A 24,168-nucleotide genomic window follows, 5' to 3' on the forward strand; every position below is an offset into this window, starting at 1 on the left:
AATGGACACCATGTGTATGGCCGTATAAGGTCGATAAAACGAAGACAAACTTATATAGAAATGTCAGTCTATTTTTTCCAATCGATATAGATGATTTAACTGCTATTCAGAGCTTGTTACAGATATTTATAGCAGTAGCTAGCAAAGTTATTATAGCTATGATGTTACGTGTATTAATATTTAGGTTATAACTGATCTATTTTTAATGATAATGTAATTTTGCGGACGATATTCTACACACTATAGTAGTTTGAAGTACGAATGTATTTTTTCTTATTGAAATAATATGTCTCAATTAGAGACAATTAGAGATTTTGGATATAGGTACAATAAATATTATATAAAAGATTACATAAAAATTTTAACAGTATAGTAAGGAATTAAAAGTTGTTGCATATTTAAGTTTAATGAAACATTTTGACAGCCTAGAGCAAGTAAAGTTTACTTTGTTGTACATTGATTTATTGATAAATTTAGATATTTATTTAAATTATCGTTTAATCCGTGTATTCGTTGTTCGTTTTGATACATTGGTTAATTTAATAGAATATATTTGACAGTGATAAAACAGTGGCGATATTGATACTACAACGGTGAGACCTCGACCAGCTTTCCTCGATGTTATCGTTTTCTAATATTTCTCTTGGATGGGAAGTATATCATGATGATTCTTCTTTTACATAACACTAGGCTATGGTCACTACCTACAACTGCTGAGTTGAGTCATCTTACGTCGATTATTCTCGATGAATGTATATCTCTGCACGGGTACCTATTCTAATAAATTAGTAAAGCAATTAGCGCGGCATCTTAGATTGTAATCAATTACAGAAAAGTTCGAACAAGAAAAATATTACTTAAAAGTACTGAAGATTAACTAAAATTCTAAAGGTTAAAAACACCCCGTATATAAGGAAATAAGTAATCTATATGCAAATAAATGGGATTAAAAATAGTATCTAGTTTTCTTTTCTCTGGTGTAATGAATATCGGGCTGAAACCTAAAACTGCCATGATGGAAGTTACCGAGGAATCTAGCAGAAACCTTTCAGTATGAATTCTACGTTTATTCGATAAGCAAATTCGACACTATGAGCGAAAATAGTAAAAAAAGAGTTATTATTATAGGATCAGGATTGGTAAATATGTTTAATATTATTTGTTCTGTTTTAATAACACTTTCAATTATTGATAACTTCGTACAAATATTATTTTGTAGTTATTCAATCAGTCAGTTGAAATCCATATATTTGGAGAAAATAAAGAATAATATATCTATTTCTCCTTGCCTCTTATATTAGTCTTTATCCCGTCCATTTTTAAGATTTTCTGTGATTTAGTTCTCTCCCTCTTCTTTTCTTACTCTTGTATTACATGCTCTTTATTTTCTAATGCCTATACTTGATCTAGTGTTGATAATTTGGTAATGATATTATTTGTTTCTGTTCTAAATACTCCTGAAGTATATGTTGCAAACCAGGTGATTCAATTCTTTAGTCAGAATATTCGTCTTCTGACAACTTCTCTCTTACTCTAAAGCTTTCCTTGTAGAATGCATTTCAGTATCGGCAAAAATGTCGTCGGCATATACAAAATTGTTTATTCATTTGCCATTTAAAACAATTTTAGAGATTCCAGAAAATTGCTGCTGAGTACATGTTGAATATGAGATATAAGAATATATCTTCTTTATGTGCAGTCTTCTACCGAAGGTTGGCGACCATCAAACGATAGGTTTCTCTGTTTTGTGCCGCATATATTATGTTCGCAGTTTCTGGTATTTGAAACCATTCTCTCAAGTTTCTCAGCCAGGATTTCTTCTTTCTGCCCAAACCTCTTCTACCTTCAATCTTGCCTTCCACGATAAGCTGTAGCAGACTGTACTTATCATTACGGAACACATGGCCAAGGTATGAAGCTTTCCTCCTTTTAATAGTTGTTAACAATTCCATCTCTTTACCCATTCGTCTTAATACCTCTGTGTTGGTCACTCTGTCTGTCCAAGGTAATCTCAGTATGCGTCGATACAGCCACATTTCTAGAGCCGCTAACTTCTTTATAGTTGCTGCTGTTAACGTCCACCCTTCAACTCCGTAAAGTAGCGTAGAGAGTACGTAGCATTTCGTGGCGCGCCATCGGAGGTTAACGCTTAGGTGGCGGTTGCTTAAGAGCTTTCTCATTTTGATGAATTTGGATCTTGCTATTTCAATTCTGATCTTAATCTCTACTTCTGGGTCCCACTTAGCATTTACTGTATATTCCAGATATTTAAATCGGTGTACTCTTTCAATACGTTCGGCTTCAATATTCAGGTCGATATATTGAATGTTCTTTTTACTGATCACCATAAATTTAGTTTTCTTTCTATTGATCTTCAGTCCAAATTGGTTGCCAGTTGTATTTACTCTATTTAGCATCATCCGTAAATCTTCGATGTTATCGGCCAGTATAACAGTATCATCTGCATATCGAAAATTACTTATTGGTACGCCATTAATCTTGATGCCCTCGTTGTACTCTTCCAGTGCCTCTATAAATATTTGTTCCGTGTACAGGTTGAAAAGCAATGGCGAAATAATACAGTCCTGTCTAACCCCTCTCGAAATGGTTATGTTTTCACTCACCATATGTCCATCCAATATAGATTTTTTATAATCTGGATGTCCTTAGTGTCAAGTCCTGTACGATGTAATAGTTCTATGAGTTTGTCATGTTTGATAGTATCGAATGCTTTCTGATAGCATTCGATACTATCAGAATCTATATCCTTACTAAAATCTTCGTAGAATTTTCAATTAGAACTAAGTTTTGACTATGCATAGATTTCTTCTATCAACTCCATCATTTTGTTTTTAATAAACTCCATCATTTAATAATTAATTAAACAGGTATATACACAACAAATCGTATCTCTACAACATTCGGAAAGCATTTGGATACTGAATGGGACATCTCAGTTGGAAGACCGTTTATAAACCCAAATTGTGTTGAGCATAATTCTTTTTGTTATAATCTCTATTGTTGTATTTTTAAAAATAGTTTCGTCAAGTAGGATCATTGTTCTGTAATCGTCGACTGCACTTTTTGGCATCTTCTTTTCAGGCAGGATTACAAACTGTTGTACTTTTTCACTATTTAGTCTTATTGAAAATGATAGTTAATTGTTTCTGAAAATTTTCATCGAAGAGTTTGATGATTTCTAACTGCAATTCCTCTGGATTAGAAGTATATCCATCCTGGAGGCACTTTACTTAACTTACCTAACAGGATGTCCGGTTATGTTGTGGTATTCGTTATATGTTGTTCTTCTCTTCTTCTTTTTCCCAGATTTCTCAGTAGTTTGCTTTATAACGAATATTGCATCTGTACACGATCTTTCACTACGAAAACCCTGTTGTTCATTTGCTAAACTTATCCTCTGATTAATTAGCCCTTGTAAAATTTTAGGGTAGTATTTAACAAGTGTTGTGTACCAAAATTCATTTTTTCAGCAATTTTTGTTTCTCAAAAAGACTTTACTTCATTCTCTCTAAGTGACTTTCAAAAATAATCTTATCAGACCTGTCCCTTATTTTTTATTTTCTAATATTTTTTTGTGATACATTTTTTAATATTACAGGTGGGTTCGTTATGCGCATGCTTTATGGCTGAACGGGGATATCAAGTCGAAGTATACGAGAAAAGAGGAGGTAATTTAAGGGATTATATAAGTCTTTATTTTCAAAATATTGATTTATTTTTTATTATATTGGAAATTATAATACTTTAAGAGAATTTATACTAAATCTGAAGCAAATTCGACCAATATTACCGGAGTTATAGAGATTTGACGAAACTTTGTTTTTTTTTAAACTTGCACAGTTCAACTTTATAGTATTGTTTCATGATTGAAACTGTGGCGCATCCAGGGGGGAATTTTGGGGGTTAAAACCCCCCCTAGGGCATATAAAGTAAACAATATATAAAGAAGAGTAGGAAAATGTAACTTGTCTTTTACACACAATACAAAAAATCCAATACGCTGATTGAATAATTAAATTACCACTTTAAATATGTAGAACACAATAATTATTGTATAAATACACAATAATTAATAATATTTTTCATTATATTTAGATATAGATACCTAATATTAGGCTTATGAAAAAGTAGACAGAACGAGTCTGTTGCGAGTAGCATGCACCTACAGGACTGTATCTGTGGCGGCCTTGTGGACTATCACTGGTTGTGTTGCTCTGCATGTGTTAGCAGTAGAAAAAAAAACATTTCTATGGGAAAAGAAAGCATTTGACAACAGCTATAAAAAAAAGAAGGAAGGGAAAGATCAATGGAAAGATGGCAAGAAGAGTGGAACAACAAGGAATATGTTGCTCAGTGGACAAATATGCTGATCCCGAGCCTAAGGGACTGGGTAGATTGTCTGTTTTAGGGCGTATCTTCATAGGTTCAGAAAGACAGATACAGATAAATGCCTATACGGCGAATATTCCGACATTGTTACTCACACAATGCTGGAGTGTAATAGATGTACAACTAAATCCGAGCAGTCATTAAAAAGATAGAAGAAGAAGAGAAACACCAACCGGGCTAACGACAGAGATAAGATCTAATTACTATTTTAATAGGAATAAGTCGCAATTGAAAGTTAAAATAAGTTTAATGACGTTTGAATTTTTGATCTTTGATCTTGCACTGATAACTTATTTATACTCCAACAATTAATAGAAAAAAAAAATAGCGGTTGGTACCGAAGTACATCTAGCCTTTATCGACCTAGAAAAGGCGTATAATACAGTTCCAAGACTTAAATTGTGGCAAGCTTAACAACAACTCGACATTAGTCCATACCTTTTAGGAATAATCACAGAAGTATACAGGGATAACACTACTTGCCTAAAAATCGGATATAGACTATCAGAGCCAAGAAAAGTAACTAAAGGACTAAAATAAGGATGCCACCCTTACTGTTTAATTTATATATTAGGTCAGCCCTCCAAAATTGGAAAAACCACTGCCAGGGAATGGGAATCCCCATAGGGAATGACGTACTGTTCTCCCTGAACTTTGCGGATGACAAAGTCATCCTAGCTCAAATTTCTTATGATCTAGAATTTATAATAAAGCGTCTATAGAGAGAATATTTAAAATGGGGGTTACAAGTCAGCATGAAGGAAACATAATACTTACTTAGCTCCTTACTGAACTCCTTATGGTGGTATCACAACATTTCCAAAAGGAACAAAAAAAGAATAGGGCAAACCATGGTTGAATCAATTCTTTGTTATGGCTCTGAAGTATGGACAATTAATGCAGACCTGAAGAGAAGATTGTTGGCAGTTGAAATGGATTATTTGAGAAGTGCTAGAACATCAAGGCAGGAAAGGAAGACCAACGAATATATAAGAAATAACATCAATGCTACAGAAACTGTCATTGACAGAATAGAAAGAAGAGGTTCAAAATGGTTTGGACGTCTATTGAGAATGCCTGACGAACGTTGGCCCCAAAAACCTCACAAACGAAAGCCCTCTGGAAGAAAAAAAAGAGGTAGACCTCGACGCTCATGGAATGAAGGAATTGGAAGAGCGATGGAATCGAGAGGTTTGGAGGAGAAGAAAATAGCTTCAGAACAATAGATAAGATCTAGATAAGAGAAGAGAGTGTTCCAAAAATGTCGTCAGCCTTACAGTGGCCACCCCACTTTCGGGGTATGGTACGTGCGACAGTCAACGGCCCACAAGTAAGAGAGAGTGGTTTTAGTTGGTAGGCAGGATAATAGATACCTGAATCTTTGGCACTGCTATCTTTAGTACTTTAAATTAAACTAAAACCCAAAATTTAGGGACTTAAAATGGAGGTAGCATAAAAAAATTTCAAACCCCCCCCCTGATAAGAAAAATTCTGGGTGCGCCACTGGATTGAAAGAATGGATTTTTAACCGGTCGACTCGTTCTTATGTTATACGAAGAAAATAAAAAAGAAAATGCATTCAAACTTATTCAAAACTTTGAACTTCAATTTTTTTTCAATCCCTTCTTTCAGTCACAAAACATATGTACTTTTTCATTCTTAAAAGCTTGAAGTAATATACAAAGACAGTAAAGTTTTAAGATAGGCTCGTACAATATTAGTCCAAAAAAGATACATTCCAAACCCAGATTCTTCTTAAAGTGGCTATCCGTTCCAAACGTTGGCGATCATTCTGGCTATGATGACTTTTTTGGTTGCTATACGGAATAGCTGTGTTGAGGTCTTTCTATACCATGCTCTTAGTTTAGCAAGCCACGATATTCTTCTTCGTCCTGGGGCCCTTTTTCCTTCAATTGCAAAATGCATTGGAGTAGCTTATATCTGCCTTGATTTTTCATTATATCTCCCTAATACTTGAGCTTACAGCCCTTCACGATGTTGACTAAATCCGCTGTTGTGTTCATCTTCCATAGTACTATAAGCATAGCTCAAACGCCTAAAGTTTTGATAGAGTTTACACCTTCAATGTCCACCTTTTTACTTCGTACAGAAGCACTGAGTACACGTAACATTCAAGAAGCTTTATTTTTATTTCTAGCGTGAGGTCATGGCACTTAAACACAGAGCTCCTAGTCAAGAATGCAGTTTTTACCTTTCCGATGCGACATTTAATTTCTTGGGTATTGTCCCACGGCTCACTGATTATAGTTCCCAAGTAGTTGTACTGTGAGACACGTTTAATAGGGATGTTCACAAATTTTTAAATATAGTTAAATTCAATTTAATTCAATAGATTATAAAATATATAAAAATATAGTAAACATGAAATTGTTCAAAAATATATATTTTTTAAGATAAATCAATTCTTAATTTTATTTTTGATGGAGGCTAGAAAAACGGCAGTCGTATCGACAACTTGTTGTGTATACGTATTTACGAAGTGTAACCAATTCTTTAAGTATTTATACAATGATAATGAAGCCAAATAAGTGGTGTTTGCTACAAAGAGAGGAAAAAACTAGAAAAGGCTGTTATTATGCAAGTTAGAAAAAAAATAAATGCAAATATCTGTACCTCGGAAGGAATCAACACTATATTCATTTTTAAAACTTTACAGGAGAGCAGTTTTAAACTTTTTTTCACCAAAAAGTATTATTGCTGCAGCTCTTTATTAAGATATTGTTATTTACATAATACATTTGTTATAATCAAAAACAAATTTGTTCCTGTGTTTTTTAACTCTTTTAACGGACATGGTGTTGTATCCATCTAATAAAGTTATTGTACTATAAGAATTAGTATGGGGTATTCAATAACAACTACAATCCTATTTGACTTTTGCTGACAAAATTTATTTAACCATACAATTTACCTTTACAAATACAAATATGTATGTAAAAATGGCATTTTAGGTACAAACCACTCAGTCATCCTCAAGTAAGTCTCCTTCTGGATAGTCACTATTAGTATTACTAGTAGGTATGCTTTTTAAGCTTTGATAAAAATCATGACAAAATGTAGGAACATTTGACAGTAATGCCAATAGATCGTTATACTTTTGTTGTGATATAAGTATTGGACTTTGTGATACCAGTTGCAAATCTTTTGGCAATGTAAGGTGTCGCCTTCGAAACCTAACAAGGTCAATTTCCTGGTTTTCGTCATGAAAATTACTTTTTAAAAACATAGTTCCAATGCTGTTTTGTTTAACTTGCAGTTAAACACAGTTTGACAGAAGAGCTTGTTGTTTGTTAATGTCTCTTTTCTATTAATCAAAGGCGGATTTTAAGATGTTTTGACATCATACAAAGACCTTAAATTTTTAAATTCTTCTAGTTCCATAGTATGTACGGTATATTTCATTGAGGTTTATCTGACTAACGGCTGCCAGTCCCAGGGCGTGTAAATAGAAATGTTAAGTTTTTTCTCTTTCGCTCTATCAGCGCATGGACAGTGTCCTCCTCCATGTGGGTATTACTCTTTAGTAGAAACTTCTGGATAATAATTTTTACTTTTCTAAACAAGTATTAATGCTAACATTTTTATTCTGGCCGTAACATTTGTAAGACCGTAGTATGATTTCTTCTATATTACTGTCAGGAATGACGGTATCTACCCATTTTAGTAATGCAGATCTTATTTCATTTCCACTACGAATAGTTTATCAGAACTTTTCTCTATATCAGACTGATCTTCGCTATCACAACTCAAGGCATCTCTAATAATATGCTCTTCATTTAAAACATCATTGCTTGGTGTATTATTTGATTCTGAGATTAAACAAGGCGTATAATATTGGTTGTAAAAGATTTAATAATATTGCTAGTCTAAGGTTGGTATCAAATCACTATATTATCCTTTTGAGATTATGTTTTTTAATAATTTAAAAATAACGAGCAAAAAGGTAGCTTACCTGTAAATGCAGTAGAAGAATTCGCAGAACTTTTTAGTAGGTACTTCAAGAATCTTTCTCCTACGAGAATTATGGTTCATTGTTCTTATTATTAGTAACAAACCACTGTAAACACACCATAAATAGCAAAAGTATTATTATTAGATCACTAACAGTCTACCTCTCATCATAGAGATATGCGCGGCGGTAATTCACATGCGTAGAGAGACAAAACTTTAAGTCCACATGGTGTTTTATCCCTCTAAGTAAAAATGGACTTGGTGTTCTTTTAAAGGTCACTTTCTTTATCAGCAAATGGTTTAGAACCTAGTGCTCTATTCCTTTAAATAAAGTTAATTATTTGTTTGTAAAATTGTCAAAATTGAAAAAATGGACATAGTGTTGTAGAGTATCCCTCCGAGGTACAGATATAAAAACCTGTGGTTTGATAATTTTATGTGACTATGGTGTTAAATTGTTTGGAACTGTAATGAAAATCTTCTCAGAATTGTTTTTAGATGTATTTAGACACCCAGGAACAAAACACCACTTAATTGGCTTCATTATCAGTGATTAAATATTTAAAGAACTGGTCACACTTCGTAAATACGTATACAAAACAAGTTGTCGATACGACTGCTGACGTCACACACCGTAGCCTCGCTGCGAGGAGCCGTTTTTCTAGCCTCCATCAGAATTGAAATTAAGAATTGATTTATCTTAAGAAATATATATTTTTAAACAATTTTATGTTTGCTATGTTTTTATATATGTTATAACCTATTGAATTTAACAATATTTAAAAATTAGTGAACATCCCTATTCTCATTTGGTTCAGATACAGATTTGCTCCAGTTATGTTTTCCTTGCTGATGATCATTAGCTTGATTTTGCTGGTGTTTATATCTAGTCCATATGTTCTACTTGTTTCCGTTATTTTATTCATTAAGTTTTGCAGCCCTTCTATGGTATTGGAAAACACTATTGTATAATCTGCATACCGCAGGATATATTGCTCTAAGGTCATAGAAAAGTTTCTCCAAGTATTCTTCCCATACTTTCTTTTTATCTTCTTTGGTTATGGCAAGATTGCTTTGATCATCTGTTCATTTTCCGCTGTTTCGTTTTCGGAACTTTCCAGCTATTTCCTTCGCCTTTTGATGGATATTAAAGTTATCATATCGACTCTTATACTCTCTTTGGCTTCTCTTATCTTTCTTCTGACGATAGTATGTATTCCCTTATATTCTTGGAGATTTTCTTTGTTTTTTTTTCTCTGATCCATAAGTTCAAGTATTTCATAGGTAATCCACGATTTCCTTTTCTCTGTAACTCTCTTCAGGTGTTATTTTATTTCTCTTACTGTTTCTTGTATGATGGTTAGACTTTCCTCTATATTTCCTGCATTTCTGCATTTTTCCAAACCCAGATGGCGATCAGTTAATGGGGTTGCTTTTGTGCTAACTCCGTGTTCACTTGCAATGAGCCAATCTTCCCTTGTATTAGTTGAGAGGGATATAATGTTTCTTACGTCACGAAAATTCAAGTTTTTTGGTGTTTCAAATTGAAACCCTTTTTTTAGCAATTATGCCAGATATTATAATTATACCTATTGTTAAATAGCAACTATTTTCTTTTCTTTCTTTCTACCTGTTCAGATTATCGCCCTTTGTAATAAATATGCCTGACAATTCTCGAGTCTCTGTAGCCAATTTAAGTTCCTCCCGTTAGAAACATTAATTTCTGCATCTGTAAAATATATTTTTCTCTTATTCCCGGAGCTTTATGAAAGCCTTAATTGTGTTTTTAATAATTGTTCCTCCTCTTTGTGTCTAGTTTGTGTTACAATTCGAAAACAAAATCGGCCTATTTTGTGTTTTTTCCAAGCTCAGAAAAAAATTAGAATCAGAAAAAAAATTATGAATGTTATGCGTTACTTTTGGGACATCCTATATGTGTTAAATAAATTAAAATAACAATTTTATTGGTAAATTGAAATCTCTTTAAAAAGGAAAAGACAGTTAAGATTTGATTTTGATTTAATTTGGTTTCGAAAATTAGTTTACGGATTGAAATCTCTTTATTTATAGATATCAGAGCTGGAAAAGAAATTAGAGGACGATCAATCAATCTTGCTTTGTCCCACAGAGGCAGGAACGCGTTAAGATCGGTTGGTTTAGAAGAAGAAATATTACAAGCGGCTATACCTATGGAAGGGAGATTATTACACACTACTTCTGGAGAATTAAAATCTGTTTTATATGATCCTTCCTTTAATCAAGTAAGATATCATTACGAAAACACTCACCACTATAAATCCTTTTTACAGTTATTATTGAAATTAAAATCAAATGATTGTATAAATTTATAAATCAGATGAAAAAATAGTGTTAAATTTGTATTATCATTTTAGTGCATATTTTCGGTAGGCAGAAATCATCTGAACAAAAAACTCTTGGAAGGTGAGTAATACTGTATTTTTAAAGTATCCTTCTTCTTTATTCTTTTTCTTTCAGTATCTAGACATGTTGTGTTGAGTGTTATGGAGAGTCTTCTACACCGTTTTTAGTTTGGTTTGTAATTTAGTGTTTTTTATTATTTAAATATTCAATTCTCGTCTGATGTCCTTATTACTTCCTCGATTAAATCTTGTAACGACCCCTATTCTTCTGAGAAACTAATAGAAATACTTATAGAATAGAATAGATTAGAATTTATTTAGTCAATATACAAAAATAGTTTTGTTTTTGACAAGTCAAAGGAATAGTGACAATTTTTAAAGAAAGGGATATTTAATATTAACAATTTAAGGAACAAAAAAAACACACTAAATAAAAATATAAAAACATGAAATATCGTCATAGTAGGCAAATACCCTAACCCAACTAATACTATTGTCTGTATTATCTGACAAAAAGTTATACAATCAGCGATTCAGCCATGAATTTCAATCAGCGTCTCATAAGGTATTGGCATAATACTTAAATTCAGAAATAAACGTTTACAGTGTCTCCTATACTCTGCTCTTGTAAGTATCCTCACTAATCGTTCTTGCAGTTTAAAAATTCGATCGTCATGACAAGAATTACTCCAAACAGTTATTCCGTACTTTTAGGAATCATGTAAACCAAGTTGCGTATTAAAAATATACTTGTAGGAAGTCTAGATCTTAAGTAATCTTTATAAGCACTACAATCCAAATTATTATCGAGAAAGATTCCTAATAGTTTAACACTATTTTTGAGATATACTTCCAATCGACAGTAAAAATCAAATTCTGATTTTTCTCTTCATTTAGCTTCAGCCCATTCTATAAAAATCAGTTTTTTGCTTTCTGGGTATCACTATCTATTTTAATTTTTAAATTATGCTAATTAATATCAATATTAATAAGAGTTGTGTCATCTGCGAAGCAAACACATTTTATAGGAAAAGTATGTGAAATAAATTGTTCAGATAAATAAGAAACAAAGCAGGTCCTAATATCGAACCTTGAGGAATACCATACTCGACAGTGTTAAACTCAGAATAGCTGTTATTAAGACAAACTGCCTGTTTTCTATTTGTTAAGTATGATCTAAACAGATTAAGAGTGTTTCCCCTAACACCGTATCTATGCATTTTTTCTATGCATTCAAAGCTTTGTATAAGTCACACAATGTCAAAGACACAAAATGACCTTCCTCCAAGTCATCAACTATATCTCTCACAATTTTCTGTATAGCTAGTGTAGTGCTACACTTTTTTTAAAGCCATATTTTTTACAGGAAGTATTTTTTGTTTTTCTAGATATTCTATCAAACGAAAATTTAGAATACTTTAAAAATTTTGCCGAAAATGGGAATGATTGGGATGGAACGATAATTTTCAATTTCATCTAAAGCTCCCTTTTTGAACACTGGTAAAGATGGTTCAAACACTCCTGACCATGGAGCTGCCCGAAGGCGGAGTCAAAATTCACGTAAAGGCAGAAAGGTTCTATTGTAAACCAAATTTCGTCTACTGCGTCGTGGTCAGGACTGTTTGCACTATCTCTAGCACTTTTGTTACTTCTAATACATCTGGAAAAATCCCTTCAGTAAGACAATTATTATAAAATATAATTAATTTTTCAATAATTATATCGATTGTTCTTACAATTATTTTTATATTTATTTATTTGTTTTATATTGAATATTTCTTATATATGATTGTGATTGTCCTTGATAATTAAGCATTCACTAGCTGTCTTCTTCTTGTGTGTAGCATGTAGCCACACCGCTTTATTTTCGTTTTATTTAGTTAGCTTTTTCTGGTTTGTTGTATGATGAAAGACTTAAAGTCCAAACATCACTCAAAGAAGCGAGTACTTCCAATATGTGGAAAATCTCATAGAACACTTTAAGTTTCGCCTCATCACTCTAATTAAAAAATACATCGTACATTAAATAAAACACATCATATCAGAATTGTTTCATTTATAAAACCATACAAAACTAATATTTAATATTTTTTAGCGACTCAAAAGTTTTCCAATATTGAGCTATACTTTGAGCATATGTTGACAGCTTGCAATTTCGACGAGGGAACAGTAACTTTGGTAAAGTAAGTTATTATCTAAAGTGTATAATAGTGATATTATTTAACATAAACTATCTCTTCTTTAGCTTAAAAACTTCCGAAGAAATTCAAAGATCCGCTGACTTAATAATAGGAGCCGACGGCGCTTACAGTAAACTACGATTGTCTATGCAACAAGTGCCTCAGTTTCAGTACAGCCAACAGTACATTGAGCACGGATATTTAGAGCTGTGTATACCAGCAAAGAGGAGTCATTTAATGGAGCCCAACCATCTACATATTTGGCCAAGGTGAATGCAAATAAATATTACTAACTTACACTCAAATCGTTGTATTATCCAGGCAAATTTTTCTGCTGGTATAGATCTATGCCTATCTAATGAAATAAAAAATACTACAAAATCACATCTCTTGGTGTGCATAGCTCTTAATTATTTATCACTGTCAAATCGTGATTCATGAATATTGGTTCCTCTTTGAGAAGTCACAATTTATTCTTTTTCTCCAAAATCTTATTTTCCTACTTAGCTTTTGTAATCTTGATAATGTCCATTTCGAGAGCTCTCTTTTCCTGCTTTCTCGAGTTCTTTCTTTAAACTATTGGTTTTATTTTATCTTCTTTTTGTTTTCTTCGTTATTCGTAGTTCTAGTATAACTAAAATTTCTCTTATTTACTCTCACATATTTTCGATACTTTTTAAAGTAAAAGTAATGGTGGGCTTGACACGGCGTGACAATCTTCTGGAGCTAATTTGAAATAAAATATCTCGAAAGATTCTACCCTCATATAATGTAGTAAGTAACCAACCTCTTTTTTAAAAGGAAACTTCATCTTCAACATTGGTGCTACAGCCCTATAAAAGAGCATCGACCTTTTACAGCCCAAGTCTATTACGCCAGTCAGTGCTATCCATTGCCAACTGTTGCCAGTTTGCTGCGCCTATTTTTCTACCATCCTCATCTATACCATCCCTCCATCTGAGTTTTGGCCTACCCCTACTTCTACTTTCCACAGGTTGTGACATAAGGATTCTTCTAGGAGGGTTGTTCTGCTGTGATCTTGCCAGATGTTCTGCCCATCTTAGTCTTCCTATTTTTATAAGAGATACTACGTCTTTACCACCAAATATATGTTTATATCTGTGATATATCTCCTAGTTGTACCTCCTTCTCCAAAAACCATTTTCACAGATGCCACCGAATATTCTTCTCAGGATCCTTCGTTCAAATATAAGCAGGAGGTTTTCATCTGCCTTGGAAATGGTTCATGTCTCCAATCCGTATGTCAACACTGGTTGTATAAGGGTTTTATATGGTTATTTTTGTTTTTTGGCTTAAGTTTCCGCTTCTCATATGTCTACTCAGTCCAAAATAGCATTTGTTTGCTAGGATTATTCTTCGCTTGATTTCTTCCATCATGACGTTCTCCTTGGTGATCAGGGAGCCTAAGTATGTAAATTTGTCCACCACTTCAAAGGTAGAGTTATCAACTGTGAATTGGTGGACGATGTTTCCGGCTCTATTGTTGGGTGTTGATGCCATTATTTTAGTTTTCTCCTCATTTACTTGCAGGCCTATATTTTTTGAGACATTTGACAAGGTGGTATACATTTCTTCTAGCTTGCGTGTTGTGCGGGCAACTAGGTCAACATCATCTGCATATGCCAAAATTTGGGATGATTTATTAAAAATGTTGCCTCTATTGTCTATTTGGGCATCCTTGACCGCCTTTTTCAAAGCTATGTTGAAAAGGAGACACGCCAGCGCATCTCCCTTTTGCAGCCCAACATGCGTTTCAAATGCCTGTGATTGTTCGCCCTGTATTTCGACTTTGCAAACAACTTTACGCATTGTAGCCTTAACCACTTTTATCAGTTTATCGGGGATGTGGAATTCATCCATGGCTTCATACAATTTATTTCTTAGGACACTCGTATGTGTGATCTCGTTTGATTTACGTCAAATCTGAGATATTTTATAATATCTTTGAATCTGTCTCGCGGCATAGTTTGCTTTAATTACTGAGGACACCATAATGTTGTGAAACAAAAAGGACAAGCCACAAGGTTGTGAAATTTTTGGTGTCATAGACTCCTCTTGCGTATATAATAGCAAGGGCAGCCTCCAGTTCTCCCAAAGTTACAATCCATGTGTAATTTCTCAAACATCGATGTGTTTCTGGAATAGTGCATTTTTATATATGACTCAACATGCTCCCTTTAAATATGAGATGCCGAGCACTTACCACACAATTATTCTTTACGTTCCTTTTTGCATCCCGACAAATATTTTGCTGAGAGCGGCGTTCTATAATGACAGTTAACATTCAATGAATATGAAGAAACTAAAAATCATAATCTTACTATATACTGATCCAAAACCAATAACTTTCCATGTTGTTTCGTATTTCTATTGATCGCTGTCTCCGATTGAAATAGCTTTTGCTTGTAGAAATCTTTTTCTCTTGCGACTTGGCTAAATGCCCTTGGATTCACAAGTAAAAACGGTGTTTACATAAATTGATAACTCGTTTACAATAAAACTTCTAACTAATCTGAAGCATCAGAGTCACTTGAATCACTATTTTGTAGTGGTACGAATTCTTCATCATCTGACTCATTATTTTCTTCAAATTCAGATTCGCCTCCTGAAACATTTTCTTCTATTTTTGGTATTTTTTCAAAAAGTTTAAGTTCTGATAGTCCACGACGAGACATCTTTACAGTCGTCATGAATTTTCACAAATAAACGAATGTTTCAATATTCCAGAAACGAGAATCCAAAATCTAATAAAACGCACGATAAACAAAGAACTTTCAAGGAACAAACACAATGTAACAAAAGACCTATGAACAAACATACGTAGATATAATTTTACCCATTCTGGAAAATAACTGACAAAGGGCCAGTTCTTCAGACTTCTATGGTAGATTTGCTAGAAAAACCATTTAATAAATTTAGTAAACAATAGTTTTTTGTATTTGTATTAAAAAAAAGTCTTAAAATATGAATATATTATTGCCTTAAAGAAAAAAACTACAATAACTTCAAATCGCAGTGTTAACCCTTCAGGACCACTGATATGTGTTCAATATAGCTATATTACTTATACTTTGCAAGTTTATCATTAAAAATTTGATACACTCGCGATTATTTCGAAAATATGGTGAGTTTGCAAAGCCAAGTTGCCACCGGTTATATTTTTATAACACTTATTATTACAGAGGTACATTTATGATGATTGCTCTACCAAACCAAGACTCTTCCTGGACCGTCACTCTATTCATGCCGTTTACAATTTTTGAACAGCTAACAGACAAAGCAGAAATTTTAAACTTTTTTAAAGACACCTTTCCGGACGCGCTAGATCTTCTTGGAAGAGAACACATCGTGGAAACGTTTTTAAACACCAAGCCATCTCAGTTGATATCCATAAAATGTTCTCCGTATCATGTCGGATCAAATTTTATGATAATTGGGGATGCGGCGCATGCGGTGGTTCCGTTTTATGGACAAGGTACGTAAAAAGTCTACACATTTAAACACAATATTTATGCACAAAAGCTGTTGCTGGTTTTTCTTAAAAATCATTTTTTTGTGGTTCATGGTGCGCATATCTGGTGTTATATAAACTAATCCATAAATACATCCACTTTTATTTATTTATAAATTTTGTATATAGGTGCCAACAAATTATTGCAAAAAACCTTATCTTAAGCTTATTACAAAGTCATTTGTATTTGAGTGGTGTTGTTAAGTTTCGAGAGATATCTACCATAAACAAATAGTCCATTCACAGATAAACGCAACGCTACTACTGCCTGCTTTTGTTAGTAACCCTATCAACTAGAAACGACTTCATAATGACATACAGATAATAAATTCTACAATAATTTGGTGGCCACTATATACTTAATAAATTTTTAGTTTTTATAATATTTTATTATGAGAGTATATACAGGGTGACAATTGGCAATAGGGCGATTTTGAACTAAATGGTACACAAGAAATTTGCAAGAAAATCATCATCATCATCAGTGGTGCTACAGCTCTAGTTGAGCCTTGACCTTCCCCAGTCTATTTCGCCAGTCGTTTCTGTTCATCGCCAACCGTTGCCAATTTGCCGCGCCGATTTTCCTTGCGTCCTCGTCCACACCGTCCCTCCATCTCAGTCGTGGTCTGCCTCTACTCCTGTTTCCCACTGGGACCGATAATAGAGTTCGTCTGGGTGGGTAATTTTCATTTGCTCTTGACACATGTCCAGCCCATCTAAGCCTACCTATTTTTATGAAGGATATTACATCTCTACCATTTACTATTTTTTTATACTTCTCGTACAATTCGAAATTATATCGCCTTCTCCAAATACCATTCTCACAGAATGCGCCCATTATTTTTCTTAGTATCTTCCTTTCGAAGACGAGCAGAAGATTTGCGTCTGTTTTGGAGATGGTCCATGTTTCTGACCCATATGTCAGCACTGGTAGGATGAGTGTTCTATATATTATTAGTTTGGTTTTCTGGCTTAAATTTCTGTTTTTTAGCTGCTTGCTTAGTCCAAAATAACATTTGTTTGCTAGCAGTACCCTCCGTTTTACTTCTTCAGATGTGTCATTATCGTTTGTTATGAGAGAACCCAAATATGTAAACTTATTTACTACCTCAAAATTATAATGGTCTATACTGAAGTTTTCTTCGGCGTTTCTAGCTCTATCTCTGTTATTTGGAATAGATGCTAACATTTTGGTTTTTTCCTCGTTTATTTTAAGGCCCATATTTTGTGCGGCTGTCAAGAAGGTGGAAGTCATCTCTTTAAGTCCTCGTGTAGTACGTGCGATCAAATCCAGATCGTCAGCGTAAGCCATAATCTGCGTTGATTTATTAAAGATTGTTCCCCTATTGTGTAACTCGGCATCTCTTATAGTCTTTTCTAACGCTATATTAAAGAGAAGGCACGCCAGCGCGTCTCCCTGCCTTAACCCTGCATATGTTTCAAACGCTTGTGACATATCGCCTTGTATTTGCACTCTGCAGATCACTTTACTCATAGTTGTTTTTACGAGCCTTATTAATTTATGGGGAATGTTAAGTTCATTCATGGCTTCGTATAATTTACCTCTTAGGACGCTATTTTACGCTGACTTAAAGTCCACAAAGAGATGGAACGTGTCAATATTAAATTCATTGGTTTTCTCTAAGATTTGACGTAGCACAAAAATCTGGTCAATTGTTGACCTACCTGGCCTAAAACCGCTTTGATACTCACCAAGGATTTCTTCCACGTACGTACTTAAACGGCTGTACAGGGTGTTGGAGAATATTTTGTACATTGTATTCAGAAGAGTTATACCCCTATAATTTTTACATTCCAACAAATCTCCCTTTTTGTGCAGTGGACATATGATTCCAGTGCACCATTCCTCTGGCATTTGTTCTTTTTCCCAGACTTTGACTATTATGTTGTGAATTTGGTGCATAGTGCTGTTACCTCCATGTTTGATGAGCTCTGCGGGGATACAATCCACTCCTGGGGACTTGCTATTTTTGCAAGAAAATACTGTTTTATTAACATCAAAATGAAGCTTATATTTTGCCATTTACAATCTAAGTAAGTATGGAAAATAATGTCATCAATGTTTTTGATCCTCTTTATGAAATCCTCCATAACACGCTCTAACATCGCTCGATCAATAGTCAGAATTTCCTGGCGAATTGCGTTCTTCAACTCGATCAAATTACGAGACTTGTTTGCATATACAAGACTCTTTAAATACCCCCATAGAAAAAAATCACAAATGACAGGTCTGGAGACCTTGGAGGCCACGGCAAATCTCCGAAACGTGAAATGAGTTGTCCTGGGAACAGGTTGCGGAGAATATTCATTGAAGCATGAGCAGCATGCAGCCGTGGCACCATCCTACTGAAACCTCACATTCCTCTGCGTAGTTCTGGAACCAAAAAATTTTGGATCATGTCAACGTAGTGAATAGAATTAACGGTGATGGTATGGCCAGCCTTTTTGAAAGAGTATGGCCCAATAATGCCAGTCGGACCAATGGCACTACACTGTAACTTTTTGAGAATATCAAGGACGCTCATGGATTTCGTGGGTTTTCAGGAGCCCAGTATCTGTATATATATTTAGGGATTCTACAGTATTCACTGCCTTCCCTCGCTCAACCGTTTCCATCTCTCTCTGTTATTCCATGCTCCATCGTTTAGTCCTCTCTTACTCATGGCGTCGTCTACTTCGTTCCTCCAGGATTTTCGGGGTCGTCCTCTTTTCCTCCTTCCTATGGGGCTCCATTCGGTTATTCTCTTTATCCATCTGCTGTCGCTAGTTCTTCTTACATGTCCATACCACTTTAGTCTTTTTTGTTCTATATATGTTAGTATGTCTGTTTCTATTGATGTTCTTTGCTTTATTTCGTCATTACTTCTCCTATCCATTCTTGTTACTCTGCAGCATCTTCGCAAGCATTCCATCTCTGTTGCTACTATCTTACTGCTATTTTTCTTGTTTATGATCCAATTTTCAGCCCCATATGTCATAATACTTCGCACTAATGTTTTATAAATCTGCGTTTTTGTCTTCATATTTAGGTGTCTATCCCACCATACTGAGTTAAGTTGTCGGATTGCTGTTCTTGTTTGTCCTAATCTTTGTGTAATTTCTTCCTCTGTTGTTGCCTTTTTCGTGATTATAAACCCCAGGTATTTGAATTTATCCTTTCCTTTGATTGTTACGTTGTCATCAATCTGTAGATCTTCTATGTCTTCTTCACTTGTAGATAGGTACTCTGTTTTCGCGAGGTTAATATCTAGGCCAGCCTTGGTATATTCTTCTTGTAGTTTCTTCATCATGTAGCTGAGGTCGTCTTGGTCTTGTGCAATCACTACTTGATCATCTGCAAAACTTAACGTATATAGGTATTCGTTCCGTACCGGTACTCCCATGCCTTCGCATTTTCTTTTCCATGTAGTCAAGGCTTTTTCTAAGTATATTTTGAATAGGGTTGCAGATGTGGAACAACCCTGCAGGAGCCCTTTTGTTGTGGTGAAGTCTCCTATGATTCTTGTTCCCATTTTAATGGACACTTTATTTTCTTTATACAGAGCTTTTGTAGCTTCTATGAGTTCCGTCTGTATTTCTAATTTGTACATTGCCTCCCATAGTTCTGACCTTGGTACAGAGTCATACGCCTTTCTTAGGACCACAAATGCCAAGTGTATATCTCTATTTTTAGCTTTTTTCTTTTCCAACAGTTGTTCCAGTGTGTATATGTGGTCTATGCAGTATCTGTAATTCTGTTTATTAACGGTTCCGTCCAAATGGAAATGAACTTCGTCGCTCATTAGAAGATGCTGAACTAAGTTATCCTCCAAAAGAACTTGCATTCTCATAGCGAAATCCTCACGTTGTTCAACATCTCTTTTTATTAATTTCTGCACAATCTGCAAATTTGTATGGGTGAAAGTTTAGGTCCTTATGCAACATTTTTCTAAACGATTCCCGATTGATGTTTAGCTCAATTGCATGTTTTCGGGCGGACCATGTAGGGCTTCTGACGACGGTATCTCTCACTTACTGTATGTTTACAGGAGTTCTTATTGTTCTATTAGGACCTTGTTGCTTTTTTTTTCATGACACTGCCTGTTGCTCTAAAATTCTTTATTCGTCTTAAGATTGTGTTGCGAGATGGAACCGCTCCACGCCTACCAATTCCCTCATACTCATTCCCTCAAGCTTCGTACTATACGTTCTAAAAACATTCGGCTTCCGATTGTAACCCAATATAATACTTTATAAAATATAGGCCAAATATCATTAACCTTTATCTTTTTGTTTGCCTAGGTATGAACGCCGGCTTTGAAGATTGTGTCTTTCTAAATGACTTATTGGACAAAAATAAAGACAATTTCGAACTAACCATAAAAGAGTACAGCAAACTACGACTGAAAAACACACACGGAATATCCGATTTATCAATGTATAATTATTTAGAAATGAGAGATCTGGTTAACACTGTTGGATTCCGAGTTAGAAAGTCACTGGACCATTTTTTGTATAGAATTTTTCCTTCGTCTTGGATACCGTTATATAATTCTGTTAGCTTTACTACCATGGAATATCAGGAATGCATTGAAAACAGGAAGTGGCAAGACAAAGTAAGTTTGCCTGAATAATTATCTCTAAACTGTTATTATTTTGTTTATATTTGTTGTTATTGCCAATTTATCTTCTTTAAGTCTTCATTGGTACTTTTTTTTATTTAAACATAGAGAACCCACATCAACCACCAACGGTTATTAGTGGGGGGACATACACAGTAGTACAGTTTGATAAATTAAAGTTTATTATAAATGTTTATGTCTTTAGAAACTGCAATAAATCCGAGATATTTGTCGTAAGCGCACTTCTCAGGTTTCTACTAACTCCTCGGCATGTTCTCTGAGGTTGGAACTGCGGGCAGTCGATTATCAGATGCTTCACGGTGAGTTGAGTAGGCTTTTCCTTGTTGTGGTAGGCTGGCGTCTACTCGAGACTTTATTGTTTTCAATTTAGAGTCTGTTGCGTCCAGGTTGCTTGCCATAAACTTATTATATGATTCATGGACTGTCGTTTATGGTCGGTGTGGGGATATTTAGTAATTTCTGGAACATTTTCATTTCTGATGCTCTTGCTCTAAGTAGATGTCGTCTTAGATGTAGAGGGGGTTCTCTTGATATTATTTGTAAGCTGCGCACAGGACTGGTTCTGAAAGCACCGACGGTTAATCTTAGAGCTGTTGTTTGAATTGTGTTAAGGTTTTTAGGAAACTAGAAATAGATACTAGAATCAGCTCCCCATATATTACTGGATAGAATTTTCAGCAAGTTTATTCTATTTTGACAAGTTAGTTGTAAATTCGTAATGTGGGTTTTCCAGTTTAATTTGTAATCAAACGTTAGGCCCAAAAAATTCGATTCCTATGAATGAGATATTGACCGTTAAATATTAACGAAACAGGAATGGTATTCTTACGTTTGCTGAATACTGTGTAATGTGTCTTATTAGTTGAAAAGAGGAAGCCCGTTTTGGAAGACCATTCTTCGATTTTGTATAGAAGGTTCTGTAGTATTTTAGCCCCAGATGTATTATTTTTGCATTTAATATAGACAACTAAATCATCAGCGTACAAGTTTGCTTTTATAGGAGACTTAATTGTATTTATTACGTCGTTAAATGCAATTAAAAATAAAGTTGGCTTAAAATAGAACCTTGTGGAACACCGTTGTCGAATATTCTAGTGGTAGCAGAAGGTTTTTTATAAACGCAAGCATATATCCCATCATTAGTACTTTAACTTTCAAAACAACTGTTCTAGAGGGTTGTGTAAAATTGCAACCATACTATCTTCTTAGATTTATTAGCCAAGATATTTGTAATCGTTTCATACTCCTGTTGGCCTGTATTTTGTCTTGGATTGTGACTCTCAAAGTACAGCATTTTATATGTCCAAGATATATCAGTGTTTCCCTCTTTTATTGTCCTCTTAACATATTTTTTACCTTAATTATTCTTAACGTTTTTCTTTAACTTTGGTAATGTGATCCACCAATGGGGATTTCAGGATACTTCTATAGGTCCATAGAAGGTCTATAGGTCCTCTCAAAGAAGTTGTTAACTCTTCTTATTGTCTCGGGCGCTAGGCGATCTTCTCGTTTAAAATTGTAAGGTTAACATTTACTCCTCCCAGGGATTAAACCTCAAGGACCATTGAAATTGAATTATCTACTTGGAAACAAAATTGATATGTTGTTTCCGATTGTTCGTATTATTTACATAAATGAAGATAATAAAGGTATAGGAAGTTTTTAATAGGAAGATAAAAAGCATTTTATTTCATTTTTTCTTTATCATCTTTCTAATGCCTTTAAATCAATGTATAACACCACAAAATTTATAACAAATACAGAATATTGAAGGTGTTTTATTTTATTTAATATAGAGTAATATGCAATGACACGGTAGAAAGGTAATTTTATTTCAAATATTTTCCTTTTCAGGTGCTTCGTCAAGTTTTTATCGCTATTGGAATTTTTCTGGCATTATTCATATATTTTATAGGTTTAAAAATAATTCCATAAGTTGTTTCTTTTTTTTACCTACTCAGTCTTATTAATAAAAATAGATGTTAAATTTTAATAAAATATTTGCATATAGTTACTGTTTTTTTTTATTTTAAAGAATTTTTGGTTCATAAAGTAATTCTTTTGATACCTTTCGTTATTCCGTCTCTCCATCCTTGCAAACTTTTCTTGCCATTGTCAAGTCAGGTAGTAGCATTGCATCTATGCTGAATTTAGATTATTTTTATTTTAAACTTTATAAAAAAAGGTAGAGCCGAAGAAATGCCTCAAGAATTGAACAAGTTCATTATAATTCCTATACACAAAAAGGGAGATAGAACTGAATGCGCAAACTATAGATGAATATCCTTGTTAGAGGTAATATAAAAAGTGCTCGCCATACTAAATAAAAAAAAAGATTAGAAATATATGTAGGAAAGAATCTAGAAGAATACCAAGGAGAATTTCGCAAGGGAATATCAACGGTACAGTCTCAGAAGAATTCGAAGTGAAAAAAGGTGGTCGCCAAGGAGACCCGTTGTCTCCCTTGCTATTCAATATATATATATATATATATATATAGTTCTAGAAAAAATTGTAAGAGTTAGTGGGATAAATAGGTCTGGCAATATTTTATACAAAGAGCACCAATGCTTAGCATGCACTGATGATGTGGTTCTCATTGTAAGAAATGGACAAGAACTGGCAAGTATGGAAAAAAGACTGATTCGAGAAAGCTTTAAAATGGAACTTTAAGTTAATATTAATAAATCCAAGTACTTGAAATTCTCGAGCAAAAAAGAAATGAACACCAGGGGTTGTAGAATTCGAGAAGGTGAATGAATATATGTACTTAGGTATTCTTCTTGATCAGACTCATGTAATGAAAAAACTGAAATCAACCTGAAACTGACCAAGAGCAACAGATGTGCTGGAGCCATGCTGGACGAAACTGATGTCAAAATTATATTATTTAATAAATTTTATGGCAAAAACAGTGTTATTAAGGTTTTTGGGGTCGCTGATGACGAATCTGATGTCCAAAAATGTAAAATTCAAAACGGCGGATCCAATATGGCGACCACACATATAAAGTTTTAATAAATCTTATGGGAAAAAATATTATTACAAGT

General features: G+C 34.0%; 1 protein-coding gene across 2 annotated transcripts; it reads left to right on the top strand.

Moving 5' to 3' along the window:
- Window positions 1-1,003: 1,003 nt before the first annotated feature.
- On the top strand, window positions 1,004-23,141 carry cn (Kynurenine 3-monooxygenase cn). 2 transcript variants are annotated; one of them, XM_072533882.1, is made up of 9 exons: window positions 1,004-1,139; window positions 3,620-3,689; window positions 10,453-10,643; window positions 10,776-10,824; window positions 12,859-12,946; window positions 13,009-13,212; window positions 16,147-16,439; window positions 20,778-21,091; window positions 22,973-23,141. In XM_072533882.1, the coding sequence occupies exons 1-9, from the start codon at window positions 1,092-1,094 to the stop codon at window positions 23,051-23,053; spliced, it is 1,338 nt and encodes a 445-aa protein (XP_072389983.1). In that variant the 5' UTR covers window positions 1,004-1,091; the 3' UTR covers window positions 23,054-23,141. The 2 variants fall into 2 exon arrangements, with proteins under 2 accessions (XP_072389983.1, XP_072389984.1); XM_072533883.1 differs by lacking the exon at window positions 3,620-3,689 and having other exon boundaries at window positions 1,055-1,139.
- The last annotated feature ends 1,027 nt before the right edge of the window (window positions 23,142-24,168 follow it).

This window comes from Diabrotica undecimpunctata, chromosome 6 (assembly GCF_040954645.1).
Source record: "Diabrotica undecimpunctata isolate CICGRU chromosome 6, icDiaUnde3, whole genome shotgun sequence".
Classification (NCBI taxonomy): domain Eukaryota; kingdom Metazoa; phylum Arthropoda; class Insecta; order Coleoptera; family Chrysomelidae; genus Diabrotica; species Diabrotica undecimpunctata.